At 37.8% G+C, this 14,579-nt stretch overlaps 1 protein-coding gene across 1 annotated transcript; it reads left to right on the forward strand.

Annotated features, from left to right (window-relative positions):
• Positions 1–712: 712 nt before the first annotated feature.
• MTRF1L (mitochondrial translational release factor 1-like) lies at positions 713–12,501 on the forward strand. Its single transcript, XM_010136811.1, has 6 exons — positions 713–792; positions 1,939–2,122; positions 8,483–8,646; positions 9,618–9,735; positions 11,536–11,672; positions 12,124–12,501. The coding sequence occupies exons 2-6, from the start codon at positions 1,990–1,992 to the stop codon at positions 12,337–12,339; spliced, it is 768 nt and encodes a 255-aa protein (XP_010135113.1). The 5' UTR covers positions 713–792; positions 1,939–1,989; the 3' UTR covers positions 12,340–12,501.
• Positions 12,502–14,579: the final 2,078 nt, after the last annotated feature.

Here is a 14,579-nt window from a genome sequence, read left to right on the forward strand (position 1 = left end):
CTCTTATTATGCAAGAGTTCTTTCATGCCTTTGTTTTTAGTGATGTGTTAGAAGTTTTGCAGATGTTCTGGAATAAATTGACAGAGGCAAAATACTACAAGTATCTTCACATTTTTGCATCATTACAATGATGGGGTAATAGACCTCTGAAGGATGAGTGTCAATTGTGTGGCTGCTGTTCCTGTCACATTTAAATACAGTAAGTGACTTCTTGGAATCACAGGATGACTGAGGTGGCAAGGGACCTCCTAAGATCATCCAGTTCAACCTCTTGCTCAAACAGGATCTGCTGCTGGAGGTAGCTCAGGGTTGTGGCTGGTCAAATTTTGAGTATCTCAAAGGATGGAGACTCTGCAGCCTCTCTGGGTAACCTGTGCCACTGTTTGACCACCAGCACAGTAATTGTTGGGTTTTTTGGTTGGACTGGGGCGCTTTTTGTTTGTATATTGTTTGTGTTTTTCTTAATATTAAAGTGGAACTTCTCATATTTCACATTTTTCCTTGTCTCGTACCTGAACAGTGTCAGAAAACACTCTTAATGTGTACCGCCTATCTTAATTACAGATTGTACTATTAACCTCATTTTCTGACAGGTTTAGTGTTGGTGGGTTTTCCTTCTGTAGAGTAAGTTCTTCATGTGGTTATTTTTTAAAGGTTTTTTGAGAGTGACACTGATACAAGTCTGAGGATTAACCATACTCAAATATTCCAGATGAGAGTGAAGATTTCCGGAAGCTTGCAGAAGGGGAGATCGCTTCTTGTGAAGAAGAGATAGCCAAACTGAAACAGCAGGTTAGAGCCCCTTTAAAAGCTTCTATTTCCTTGACATTCTTAAATTAACAAAGCCAACTTGTCTTCTCATCAGAATAAGATGTATACAATAAACTGTTTTCCTTCTCCCCTCTCTGCCAGTTATACTCCTTACTAAAGTCTGTTATCTAAGGAAATTGAAAAATGCAGGTGGTGTAGAGACATCCTGTGAGTAGGTGCGTAGCTGTACCTGATATTTTTTGAGTTGGTACATCTTTATAAGTAGGTGCTGTAGTTTGTCTTGTCTGGGTGTACCTTGGTGGTTGTCCAGCTTTTTATCTGTAGGAAACATTAGACTTGTATAGCATCACGCACAGTATAGTGGTTTAGAAAAAAATAGTTTAATACTTTATAACTACTTTAGACTGCCTCCTTGTATTGGTTGTACATAGTATCTCAGCTATTTAACATATATAAATTGTCTTTATATTAACAAATTGTTACGTATTCTTAATGGTACTAGTGTAGTAGAAGCTGCTGTTGTCACATTCTTTATTCCTCCAATGACAATACAACACTGACTTTTTAAATATTTTTGAAAATACTTACAATATGTGGAAATAAACATCACCTAATGCTGGTAAAGGAGGACGACTGAAAAGCATTTGCAAGTGGTTTTGATCCAGCCTGCAAAATCGTGATACAGTTTTTCAATTCTAGTCTATTTTTCTTCTTCAGAGCAATACAGGGCTGGCTCTCACTTTCAAAATAAATAAATGAGTAATACAGCTAAGTTGTTGTTGAAGCACAGTTCTGACCATCCATACCTTCTTAGCTCTGTGGTTTAGACTGGATTAAAAGGGAATGTGATGGGAAGGACGATGCTCAGTTGTCTTGCAAGAACCCGTACGTATCCTATGGTGTCCAAACATTGCTGTGCTCCTGAGGGGTGAAAACTTCTGTGAAATTTTGTAGGTCTTGAGAGAGACCTGTGTAGCTCCTGTGACTGTGAACAGACACAAGGAACACAGGGAACCTTCCTGCACTGCAGCATCCCTCCCCACCTTTTCCTGACTGCTGCTGCTTCACTGCAAGGGGCACGAGAAGCCTGTGCCCTGGGCAGCCAATGAGTTGGTGTAGAATGCAGCCTAGATCAATAGTCTTAGCTGGGTGTTTTTGTATTTGCAGATAGTGTTGCTTTTGATTCCTTCAGAAGAAACAGACAAGAGTGATCTTGTCATGGAAGTAACTGCTGGAGTCGGAGGGCAGGAAGCCATGCTGTTCACCTCAGAGATATTTGATATGTATCAACGATATGCTGCCTATAAAAAATGGAAATTTGAAATATTAGAATACTTTCCCAGTGAAATAGGTCAGTAATGAAAATACTTAATCTTTATAACTTTTTAATTTAAGTTGGAACACTCATTCATATGACACTTGAATTTCCTGACTACAAGAAGCTAATTTGCACAAACTTAATTTTAGAAGCGGAAGATCGTTTGAATGTCTGAGTATAATTTTCCTCAGCTTCTCTATTTGAGAGTGAAATTCCACTTCAGAAGTACTGTTGAAATACAAAAGTACTAAAAAATTAAAGTTGTCTTTCAGTAGTTTCAAAAGTAGAAATTAAATTAAGTGCTTGGCAGAAGAAAATTCAAAAGTGATTGCACATACGCAGTTTTGGCTTTATTTTTTTACAAATACAGATTGCATATACTTTTTAATTAATTAATGTTTCTAGTGTTTCTAGATCAGTTTGGTGGCAGGTTCAAAGTCTGCTTATTATTATGGAACCCTTGGCAGAGAGGGATCAGTATAATTAAAACTGTTCTTGAAGTTTATACTAAACCATCTTGAAATAATATCATCTGAGGATTTATATAAGGAAATGGGATGTTTGAATATAGCTCATCTGGTGTGGCTAATGGATGAGCCAAGTGGGGGAATTGTTGAAATTTTGAGAGGAGATATAAGAGGTCTAATTATTTATGAAAGTCTTCAACTAAAATTTCACAGGTGATCAGTTTAACAGCTTGATGCCAATAAAAGATGTTTCTCCTTTCTCCCTTCTTCCGTACTGCCTCTCTACCTGTCTGAGCAGTCCTACCTTTTTTTTTTTTTTTTGGCCTGTTTTGATGTCCTTTCTTATGACTGGGATAGTTTTTTGCCTAGTTAATGTGTTAAATCAGTTCTCATGATCTTTAGAGCTAGCCTAACATAAGCATAAACATAGGACTGAATGCAAGTAGGTGTGGAAAACTGGATCTTTGATGATGATGAGCTGTGAAGTTGGTTCCCTGCACCTCATGGAACAGTGTCTTTGCAAAGGTGGGGATTGGTTTACGCAACAAACTGAGGCAGTGGCATATGTAAGTTACTTTGGCTTAATGCAGGTAGTGTGTAAAGTTGTTTCACAGAGATCAAGCTGCTGTCTCTGTGTTGCTGCTGATTCCCTTCTGTTGGCACTTGTCATTATGCATCTGTGTAGAGTCTTATCACTAGTCAATCCATCTGGAAAATAGCACAAACCACCCCACCCTCCTGGATTACTTTTCAGGTAGTCCAGCACAAGAGAAGAGGAGAAATGCTTATGGCGGCAGTGGAGGCAGAAGTGTGTGGCCACTGGTGGTGGCAGTAGGAAAATCAGGACCTCCTTCCAGCAGCAAGAAGCTGAAGCCAACTGTGAAATCGATCCAAAACATGCCCAGCCAGGGCAGGGATTTGAGATTTTGACTGACAGATTGCTAGCCACCTTTCTCAGCAGGCTAGAACTGCAGAGTCTGTCTGCATTAACAGATCTGCAGCCTTACTGTGACCTGTGTTTTTGTGAGTAAAGCTAGGACGTTTTGCTTACATACTGCTGTAGAGGTGTCTCATATATCAAAGTGGGTATGGATCAGTAGACGGACATTTGTGCGGCTTAGTGCTTCTAGCTCAGATTGGTTGTGAAACTTTACCTGTTTTCATACTTTCATTGTCATTTTTTTTCTTTTTTAATGAAACTTTTAAGAATAAGTGAGAAAAGCTAGGATGTTAGGATATGCAATCTGTCAGAAAATTAATCTTTTTTTTTAGTCAACTCAATATGATTGCAGGTATATTGTTAGCAAGGTTTGAGAAATGTGAAGCATCTTCTAACACTTCTGTTTATTTACGCCATATTTTGGACTCAGTGATATTTTCAAGTATCTTGAACACTTTCTGTTTCAAGTGTATGGAAAATGACAAAAAATAAATGTCCACAACTCTCCTGATTGAGTTTCTATTTCCTCTTCCTAATGAGGGTCTTTCTGTGCCCTAAGAACCTTCTTGCATAGGTTCTATTTTTGATTCACTGTTATATATTGAGGGTTATATATAAGAATGTTCAACAGTAGGACTCTATGGAAGTAATACAGTCAGACATCACAAACTGGGAACTTAAATCTAAGTACAGGCTTGGTTAATTTTCTGTATTTACACTTCAAGAAAGGGAGGCCCATGTTTCCACCTTTCAGATATGCAGATACAAATTAACTTACTATGACTTCATTTTCACTTCTGGGTTCTTAAAATAATAAAAAAAAAAGTTCAAATAAGTTTCTTTAGAGTTTGTAGTGGGTGACTTATTTCAAACTGAGGAACATGAACTCAGGTTTTCCCAGTATTAGAATCTCCTTCAAGAGTGGTTGCCGTCAATTCAATTAATACAGATTTTTTAGTTTAATGACACTTGAATTCAATATTTTCTATTATGTAGGTTTGTCACTATTAATAAACTTTTTTTATGATCAGGAGGTCATTTGTCAAGTAGAGTGTCCGCACTGTTCAAGTGAAGGTAGGGACAAGAAGCTTCATGTTACAGCACAGCTTGCCACTAAAAGAGGAAAGTTGTTTTTATCCCCATTCATGACCAGGCAAACACTTTGCCAGGGCCTGAGCTAGTTCAACCTTCAAAGCTGACAGAAATCTGTTAACTTTTTTTTAAAAGTAAATGGCATAAAGATGGTGCAAGTTAGATGGGTGTAAACGGAATGGGAGAAAAGTCTGGGTCTTCTTTTTTCCATGTACTAGGGAGAGAGGAGAGTAGCCCTTTCCATTGAGGCAAGACTTAGATGGGGTAAACCCCAGCAGTCACATACAGCTTCACCTTTCAGAAGTTTCAGTCAGCTTAAAGAAGCACTCTCCCACCTTCCAGCCAGCTGCCAGCCATATGTTCCTTTTCTCTTTCAGCTCTAACGCTTTAGAGGCCACAGTGCTAATTGGATCAGTCCAATGATTTGCCTTAAAAACTCTCTGTTATTGGATAGTTTAGGGTCACAACACTGATGAAAGAACTGGGAAGACTGCCAGCTGAGGAGAGGCTGAAAGAACTGGGTTTGTTCAGTCTTGAGAAAAGAAGGCTTAGGGTAGACTTTATCACCTTGTTCCAGTATTTTAAAGGGTGGCTACAAAGAAGATGGAGACTCCATTTTTACAAGGAGTCACATGGAAAAGACAAAGGGTAATGGGTACAGGTTAATCCTGGAGAGATTCCAATTAGACACAAGCAAAAAATTTTTCACGATGAGAACAACCATCCATTGGAATAATCTCCTCAGGGAAGTGGTGGAGTCCCCAGCTTTGGATGCTTTTTTGACAAGAAAGGTTGGACCAGGTGATACTTGAGGTCCCTTTCAACTTAGTGTTCTGGTATTGGTATTCTAGTGTTGCAGTCTTGTGATTGGAAAAGAAAGGGAGTTGTGCCTGACTACCTTTTTAGTGAAAGCTCAGTCCTTGGACAAGGAGCCCACATCCTCAGAGGGGACCTCTTTGATGGTTTAAATGGGAAATTGAAGTAATACATTAACCGAGTATATATCTAGCTGCATTTTCCCTTTGAAACAGCTAAGTTTTTAATGGACATATTTATTTAGAAATCTTGTCTTGCTGAGGACATGCCTGTTCACTGAAATGAATGTTTAGGAAGCTAGGATGTGAAATTAGGGAAAAATAAAGGCAGCCCTAGACTTTGTCAGCCTCTTGCAGTGTACTTTCTGATCTTACTTGCATGACCACGTATTATCAAAACTGAGGAGCTGCAAATAAATTGGTAGGTAGGGGCACGATAGGTGGCACTGCCACTGAAAGGCATGTTTAAACCTGTGTATTTAAAATTGTGCTGTGCTGAGTAGAAATGACGTTAAGAATGCTTGCTGGTGACACTAGGCTGTTGCATTCCACCCAAGCTCTCTTTTTATGGACTACATGAGTAAAATCAAGGTCCTATATTAAAAGGTCAAACTCCCTCATTTCAGAGAGCTCCAGAATTTGGTTGAAATCTGAATGTGAGTGTGTGTAAACAAGGTGAACATTAAACAAAGCTGCAACTAAGAATTGGTTTCAGTCCAGTCTTACCAGCTTTATTGACGCACCCCACGGAATACCACTGTGCAAAACCGGCACGTGTCAAGATTTAGCATGCGTGTTAAAGCACAAGCCCGCATTTATTCACAGCCTCTCACCATATAGTAGCAGAGACACAGATATGGGACTTTGTCTCAATCTGGTTATGAGATGCCACGTAAAAACCAAGTGTAAACTCACACCTGTGCACATCAGGCTTTCAGGATAGAGAGGGACGTTTTATTTGAAGGTAAGCATATAGTAAGAGCTAACTATATTTGACAGGCCTAGGACATGTCTTCCAGGGTAAAGGGATTGTTGAAATTTCATGGTATTTGGCTGCATTTCTTATTAAACTTCTGTTGGTAATAGTTGATTTGAAGCAGCATAACCTAAAACACCTGTCTTCTGAACCAGTTTCTTAGTCATCTCACGCTAAGCACTGCGGTGCCACAGGCGCACTGTTATCACTGTAAACTTAAAGTCTTCTGAACGTGTCCTAGATGTGGCTGCAGCTCAAGCAGACAGACTGTACCCCTGGTTTATATATTAATGCAGGAGAAGTGAGAGAGAAAAAACAGAACATTAGCTTTTGCAATGAATGTTCTATCATGTGATACTTGTCAGTAGTGCTGTAGCTGTGTGGACATTCACATTATTTTTACCCCTGATGCAGCCTGGCTTTTTCCTCATGTGCAGAGGTCGCTTATGATATTTTTAGTACTTTCTTTTATATGTGAAGGAGTAAGTTTTATTACTCATTTACATTAATTATTTTAGGTTAAATAAGTTTCTTTTAGAGTAAAGAAGAAATCTTTTTTTCATTTGAATAGTATTTGCATAGCACTAGAAAGATTTCACCCTACCGGTTAGAATGAAACTTACTGACCTAAACTGAAGATTTTGCCAGATATTCTTACTCATTAAACTACATGCTTTGTGGTCAGATTTATTCTAAACATGATGGATTTTTCTTACAGAACTGATAGTAGATAATGGCTATACATTAAATCAGTAAAGTGCAACTTATGTTGAGTAGTGCATTTGGATCAAAGTAGTACAGATTTGTACAAGTAGGAGAAAAATTTTAAAAGTCGAAAGAACAAAAATGAGGTGAAAGAGAAAGGAAGAGGCAGTTTAGGCTATTTTCCACAAACATGGCTGTAAAAAGGAAATATGTTATAGTAAAGTTATGAGGGAATGTTACATTTCTGTAGAATTAAAAATGTTTGCAAACCTTCTTCATTGAGGTGAAAAACATTCAGTCCATGTTCTGGCTGATGATTTTTTCCTGCTCTGCAGGGCATTTTCAGATTTGACGTTGTCTTCATTTTCCTTTTTCAAAAAGCTGCTATCTTGTCCCTGTGGTTGATTTCCTTAGTCTAGAGATAGCATAAAAAAGTATTTCTGAGAAGTACACGTCTCTTTCACGCCCCTGGTTTCATGTTGCAAGACTTCACAGCAATACTCTTTCAAGGCTGCTTAATTTCCTTTTTAATCATTCCCTTCGCACACCATCCACTGTTCTGAGAATGGGATCTGGGAATTGAGCTAGGTTAAAAACCAAAATGGGTAAAATATCACATTCATCTATAGAGCTGTCACTTCTCTGTTCTTTCAAACAGTTACACTGGCACAACTGAAGTGTTTGTGCACTAGCAAACAAGGAAGGGCGATAATGCCATAAACTAGTATTGCAACAAACTCTTTCTGTCACGAAACCATGGTTGTGGTGGGCTTTAATTCCAAGTTCCAAGCTGTTCAGTGCTTGGTTTTAGTACATTCCTATCACGTGTTTTGCTGGATAGATTGGTAAGAGGGCAGGAGTTCTGCTCGCTCCAAGGTAGCTAAAGATTAAAATGGAATGAAAGAGCAAAGACAAGTAACAGGTAGGATGCGTAGAGGAGAATGAGTAAGAAGAGTGTGAGCAATATTCATCCTTTAGTTAAAGAGCTGTGTTTTATCCCGTTGAATGATAAGGTTCTCAACTAACAATAAAAATAAGATGTAGTTTCTGAAGGTGGCTTTCAAAATTTGATCATTACGTAAACCTGTTACACTTCTACTATGGTTTATGATTGTATGTATACATGGTTTGTAGACAATTTGTATGTAACAAAATTAAATTGGACTCTATAAAAGAATTTGACAGTCCTTTCCTTGAGATTGTGTGTATTTATGTCTGTCTTTATTTTTAAGAGTTTTCTTGCGTTTTCGGTATAATTCTGCCTAAGTATTTAAATGGTAGATTCATAATTTTAAGAAACAAATGGCAGTGCAGTCTAAAGATGCTGTTCGAAATAGGACAGCATAGTACCAACCGTTTTTCTTACAGGTTTACAACTGGTTTTCTTCTGTATTTAAGGTGGCCTAAGACATGCAGTTGCCAGCATAGCAGGTCTTGAGGCTTACAAGTACATGAAATTTGAAGGAGGAGTGCATCGTGTTCAGCGGGTACCAAAGACAGAAAAACAAGGACGCATTCACACCAGCACAATGACTGTTGCCATATTACCCCAACCCACCGAGGTAGCATTTATCTTCTAGTATAACAGACTTTACTGTGAACAATGTTTTTACATGCCATATTGCTGGTACCCAAGTGTTGTCTGTCTCTTATTATTCTCTCTTAATGATTTTTCTTTTAATTTTAGTTTAAAACTAAGTCATATTTGGGTTTTTTATTTTTATTTTTGTCTAGGGGGTGTAATAAAGAATTTCTGGATTGCTTTATAATCCTAATGTCAAGTCAACGTGCAGTTTACTTCACTGTAACTTTAAATTCACTGTGACTGTGTTTTGCATGGGTTTTTTTTTTAAAACTCGACATTTTTTACAAAGTAACAGAGACTGAATTACTTTACAGAGCTCCTACAGATTTCTTTTAGCACCTCCTCTTACGCATTTTTGTAGTGTCCTCACTTTCCCCTTCCAAAATGTATGGGTGATAATTCATTCTGGCCATATATGCTTGGTCAAAAGCAACTGGCTAGGAATTAAAGCTCTTTTTTGATCCTTGTTTCACAGTCCATAACAAATTGTCAAAGATGTTACTCCTTCTTATTCTCTCCCGAAGCTGTCTTGCTCCTTCCTCCCAAAGACCATCGCCCCATCTCAGAGCCAGCAAAGGAAATGTGTGCCTTTTTACGTAAAAACCATCTGGTCAAGTTCAAATATGGGTTAACTCTGCTGAAAGAGGGTGCAGAGCTTTCAGAAAAGGGGGAAGATTAGTGCTAAGGGGTGGTGATGCCTTAAGTTACTATTTGTCTGATTTCCTTGCTTCCATCATGTCACATTCCAATCTGGCTACAAGGATTTGTTAATAGGTTTATATGTGGATGCAAACTACCACTCATAAACTTTAGAAAGCTCGATCTTGCCTGAATGTGCCTTATAAGATAAACCAACTGTGGATATTTGGCATCTGTCTAGAAAGAAACAATATAAAAGTGTTCTTTTTTTCTTAATTCTTTTTTCTTTTTTTGTATCTCTCATGGCAGATGAGGCTGCAAATTAATCCAAAAGATCTACGGATAGAAACAAAGCGAGCTAGTGGAGCTGGAGGCCAGCATGTCAATACCACAGACAGTGCTGTACGGATAGTTCATATTCCAACAGGTGCTTCATTTTTTCCTTAACACAAAACCTACATGGCAAAACTGCTGTCAGAATTTCTTTTCAAACAATGGTTTTATTTTCAAACCTGGACAACAGTAGAGCAGATTTTCTTACAGTTTTCATGTGTATTTATAGTTCTCTAAATGCACTATGTTGTGCCCACTCCAGTTTGTAATAGTTAAGACTATTGGCTTCAGTAGGTAAGATACCCATTTTGCCGGTAAACATGACACTCTGAGGGCATCCAGATCAGTTTCTGTAAAAAAGTTGTACTTAAGCTTTCTAATAATGGAAAAGAAACTGAAAAACAGACTAGGTTAAAATCTGATAATTTGCCTTTTCTTGACGAGTCTTTGAAAGAGAGATTGTTCTATTTCCATACTAAAACACTGCCCTTAACTGGAGAGTGTACTCAGGATGCCGGCTTCCATTTGTTTGCTGGCTTCTTTCCCATAGATTACACGTATAATTAGAAGGCCCATCCCCAGGGCTCAGGTTAGGAAACGCAGGAGGGATAAGATACACCCTCAGATGCTACCTGATTTTAGCTATGATATCTTCTTTTTATTGCCATTCCTAAGCTTTTTACTTCCCTTTGTGCAATCCACAACAGCTGCCTTGACTTTGATTGCGTTTTTAACTTTTCCTCTTCTCTACCACAAACATTAGTCAGGCTTTACAGCCTCAGGGTAATCCCGAGTGCTCTTTATCTTCATATACCCAGATTTTTGCCATGCATTTCTTCATATTTATTGAAGACATTAATCTATCCTGCACTCGTTTCATTGCCTCAGTAAAGCAGAAGGTACACAGTGGAGAGGATGAAGTTCTATTCAGAAAGGTACTGCAGATTCAAAAAGTTTCGGATTGCCTCAATGTTTTGGAAAAACCCCCACAAACTAAAACCAGCAGATGATCATAGTTTTTGCCGAAGGTAGTTATTAGTGTTTGTCACAGAAATCTTAAAAGGTATTGCAATTTTTTTGTGATTAGGCATTAGAGATGGTCCACAGGGATGTTTCTATCTCCAAATCTCCTCACTTTTTCCTATTCCACCTTTCTCTTCTTCATTCCTCTTGATCTCTTCCACTGCAGTTGTCCAGTTACATCTTCTATTTCTCTTATCTGCTTTTGTAAAACTTCATCACAATCCAAAAAGTTGTTTGTAAACAAGTAATGAAGTAATAGTATGTAATCTTATAAAAGCGTACTGTAATCTTAATCGAGTTACTTAAAATAAACCCAAATAGCAACCTAGCTTGTGCTGTTTTCTTCCTGTATTTCTTCTCCCTACTCCTTTCTTAGGCTGTTCACTCCTCATGTGAACCTGAATTGTATGGTTTTTGGGAGGGGAGGAGAAAACACACTTTTTTTTCAAAGAAAATAGTGCCCGCTTTTGTGTATTCTGATGATATTCTATACACTCACTACCTCGTGTATTTTACTGCTCTATAAATACTAAATTTCCTGTAACTATGGCCAAAAAATACAAGTGTTAAAGTTGTCCTACGTATGTCAGATCACATCACATAACTTTTCTTTCATTATCGACCTGTTGTCCAACATATTGAATTAAATTTCTTGTTTTATGGCTTAAAGCACCTGTACAATTCAGCCTGCACTTCTCTCCCAAAATGTATCATCAGGCATTAATAAGCCTGGACTTCAAAATTCCTAGTCCAAAATACATATTGCAGAAAGAAACAGCTTATTGTAACATAATAAAAATCTTCTAGAAATCGCAAAACCCTTTTAGTGTGTGTTTCTGTTAAGTGTTACATGTCTCGACATTTTTGGCAGGGATTACATCTGAATGTCAGCAAGAAAGATCTCAAATTAGAAACAAAGAGAAGGCTATGCAAATGCTGTGTGCTAAACTATACGACGCCAAACTGGAAGAAGAAACCCAAAAGAGAAACAGTGTTCGAAAGATTCAAGTAAGTGTCTCTTAGTTAGATAATTCTGTACGAGCATGTGTTCATGGGTAACTCCTGTGTTGAGCTGCAAATAGTGAATGGGAATACAGAGGAACAGGAGCCCAGTAAGGACTTACGCAAGGCAAAAAATAAAACCCCACATTCTACTTCAGCAATAAAGGTCATATATTAGCCAGACATAAATTTCAGTAGTATGTAAATTCTAAAGATCTAGTGAAACAAACTGAATTACAGCATGAAGAACCAGAATAGTATTAGAAAAAGACACAGGAAAATATTTCTTTTACATGTTTGAGAACAATTACTGCAACTACTAAACTGGTCTGAGTACTACTAACTATAACAAATTTTGGAAGGAGGAAGAGAAAACTTTCACTTTAGATGTTTAATCAGTATTTAATCCTTTTTATTAAAAGATGATGCTGATAAACTCATTTTTCTTGTTTGATAGATTGGGACTAAAGGAAGATCAGAGAAGATTAGAACATACAACTTTCCGCAGGACCGGATTACTGACCATAGGATAAGCAGATCAGTGCATCATCTTGAGTGTTTCATGCTAGGGGAAGAAATGCTAGATGAAATGATACAAGCTGTGAGAGAATATGCTGATTATGAATCTTTACTGGAAATTATTTCAGAAAATGAAAAAAAGAATTTATCCTGAACATTACTCTTTGTCATCCCATTACAACAGACATAGATATTTGTCTGCAAAGGAGTTTCTTGAAGCACTACCCAGAAGATGCAACTGCTTTTCAGATCATGAAAGACACCACAACTTGTTTCCTCATGACTGATAAACAATTTTCTTACTTGCTAAGTAAAAGACTTTATTACCTTCATGAGACATTATTACTGCAGCAGTCCACTTAAAAAGTAAAATTGACTGGCCAGAAGTAACTGCAGTTTTTAAGTTTCTCCACTGAGAAGATACCGATACACCACTCTCAAAAGGTACGCATTAGAAATGAGCTATTTCTAGTTCCAGTTTTCATTTAAACAATAGTTTAAACATCAGTACAAATCAATAGCGTAAACATCAGTGTCAAATAGCTTACTTGAGAGAACAAAAAAAATCCTGGTTTGTTTGAGTGATTGGAAGAGAGTGATAAATAAAGGACCCCACTACAAGTCTGCATATTTTTTAATCACTTAAACGTGGCATGGGAGAGGAAGTCAAAGTGTATTTCCTGCATGTTTTCATGGTCTTTTGACCTGTATTAATAAACACAAAAAATTGTTTAGAAATATCCCTTGTTCTAAAAAAAAACCCCAAAACCGTGGAAGCCAAGTGACAGGTTACGTGAATTGTTTTTAAAAGGGATGTGTCTGTTCTTGACTCAAAAGTGAAAATGATTGTTACAGTGTGGTTTAGCTGGTATTTCAGTCTCCATTTGGCTTCAGTTCAGTTTCTCCATTATATTTTTGTTTCTCCAGTTTACTGATTTTCTAAACATTACATGGTATGAATGGCATCTTAGTGGTTTTGTCTATTTAACAGATCTTAAAATATCTGATCTGTGAAAGGAGATAAAACTTTTACCTGCAGAAGCTACTGATAAGTGTGCACATTTATACCTGTGCATAAAGAAGACTTTTAACCTTTATTTTAGACTACGTTTTACAATCCCAAATACATATAGCAATACAAAACCTGCAGCTTCCATGCCACATGATCCCATCATGCATTGTAACTATGGATGTATGTATACACAGACAGAATGTATTTGAAATATAAATATTGTTAAATAACAAATTGGAACCTAAGGAAAAATGGTACTGTGAATTTAAGGGTATTTACTTTCAGACTTATAATTAAAATCTGTGTAAGAAAGTAGAAAGAAACAAAATAAGTTTGCTACAGGTAGCCTATATAAGCGCATTATTTAAACATCCTATATAAAAATCAATTGATTATTATCAGTTTACTATCTTCTCTTATTACATGTGAGACTGCAGTTTGAACCAATGCATGTAAAAAAAAAAAACCAAACAAAAAAACCCCAGAACCTATAGAATCATTTAACACCTTTATCGGCTTTGTTGACTGGGCAATACTGCGTGGTAACTATGATTAAGTTTCAAATCTTTTAATTAAAGACACAGACATTAACTTCAGATGTAGGAGTGCCTGTATGCATAAGGCAAAGCAAATGTATCTCCTGTTGCTAAGCATGAGACCAGGTCTAGATTTACTAGCAGATTTCCGACTCCCAACTTGCATGTAAGAGAGTGAAAATAAACAGTGATGCATTTTGTGTTTAAAACAATTACATATTGATTAGAGCAGAAATTAGAACTATAGTCTTTGTTGCCAGCAGATCAGTACTGTAAACTGAAGACCACAGAGCACTTGTGACAGGCTTCTTGACTTCAGGTAAAGCCACATCCTTTTGTACCAAGTGATGGATGGAGTTCGCAATTTCTTCTCTCTAACTTTAGCTTCATATTCCTCCAAGCAATAAGGGCCATCTCCCAGGTCTAAGCACTGGACTGTGAAATGAAATTGATGTAAGTGTTCAGGACTTTCTCACCCTAGACTTTTCCTGATGTTCCAGCTGGTGGCCTGGCTGGCCAGACCCTGACAAGAACAGTGGCTTCTGAACAGACACTAGATGTGTGGTTGACTTAGAAGTGGTCAGCCTCTGAGCAGTGTGAGGAAAGTCAGAGATTTCCTGTGGTTCTGCCAGGAGACTGGTGGAGGTCTTCCAAAACCGGTATCTGACAGTGTCATCCAAGATGGGCTTCACTGAGTGGTACCTGCTCCGCCTGTCACGGCGAGCTTTACTGCGTTAAAGTCCCTCTCTTGGTTCCTCCCTCATTTTAATGCAAGGTCTGTTGTCTCCCTGAGCTGCGAGCAGATCGCATTTTCAGGAGCGGCGGGGTCCCTGCGCTGGCGTGCAG

Source organism: Buceros rhinoceros, unplaced genomic scaffold (genome assembly GCF_000710305.1).
Source record: "Buceros rhinoceros silvestris isolate BGI_N320 unplaced genomic scaffold, ASM71030v1 scaffold17575, whole genome shotgun sequence".
Taxonomy (NCBI): domain Eukaryota; kingdom Metazoa; phylum Chordata; class Aves; order Bucerotiformes; family Bucerotidae; genus Buceros; species Buceros rhinoceros.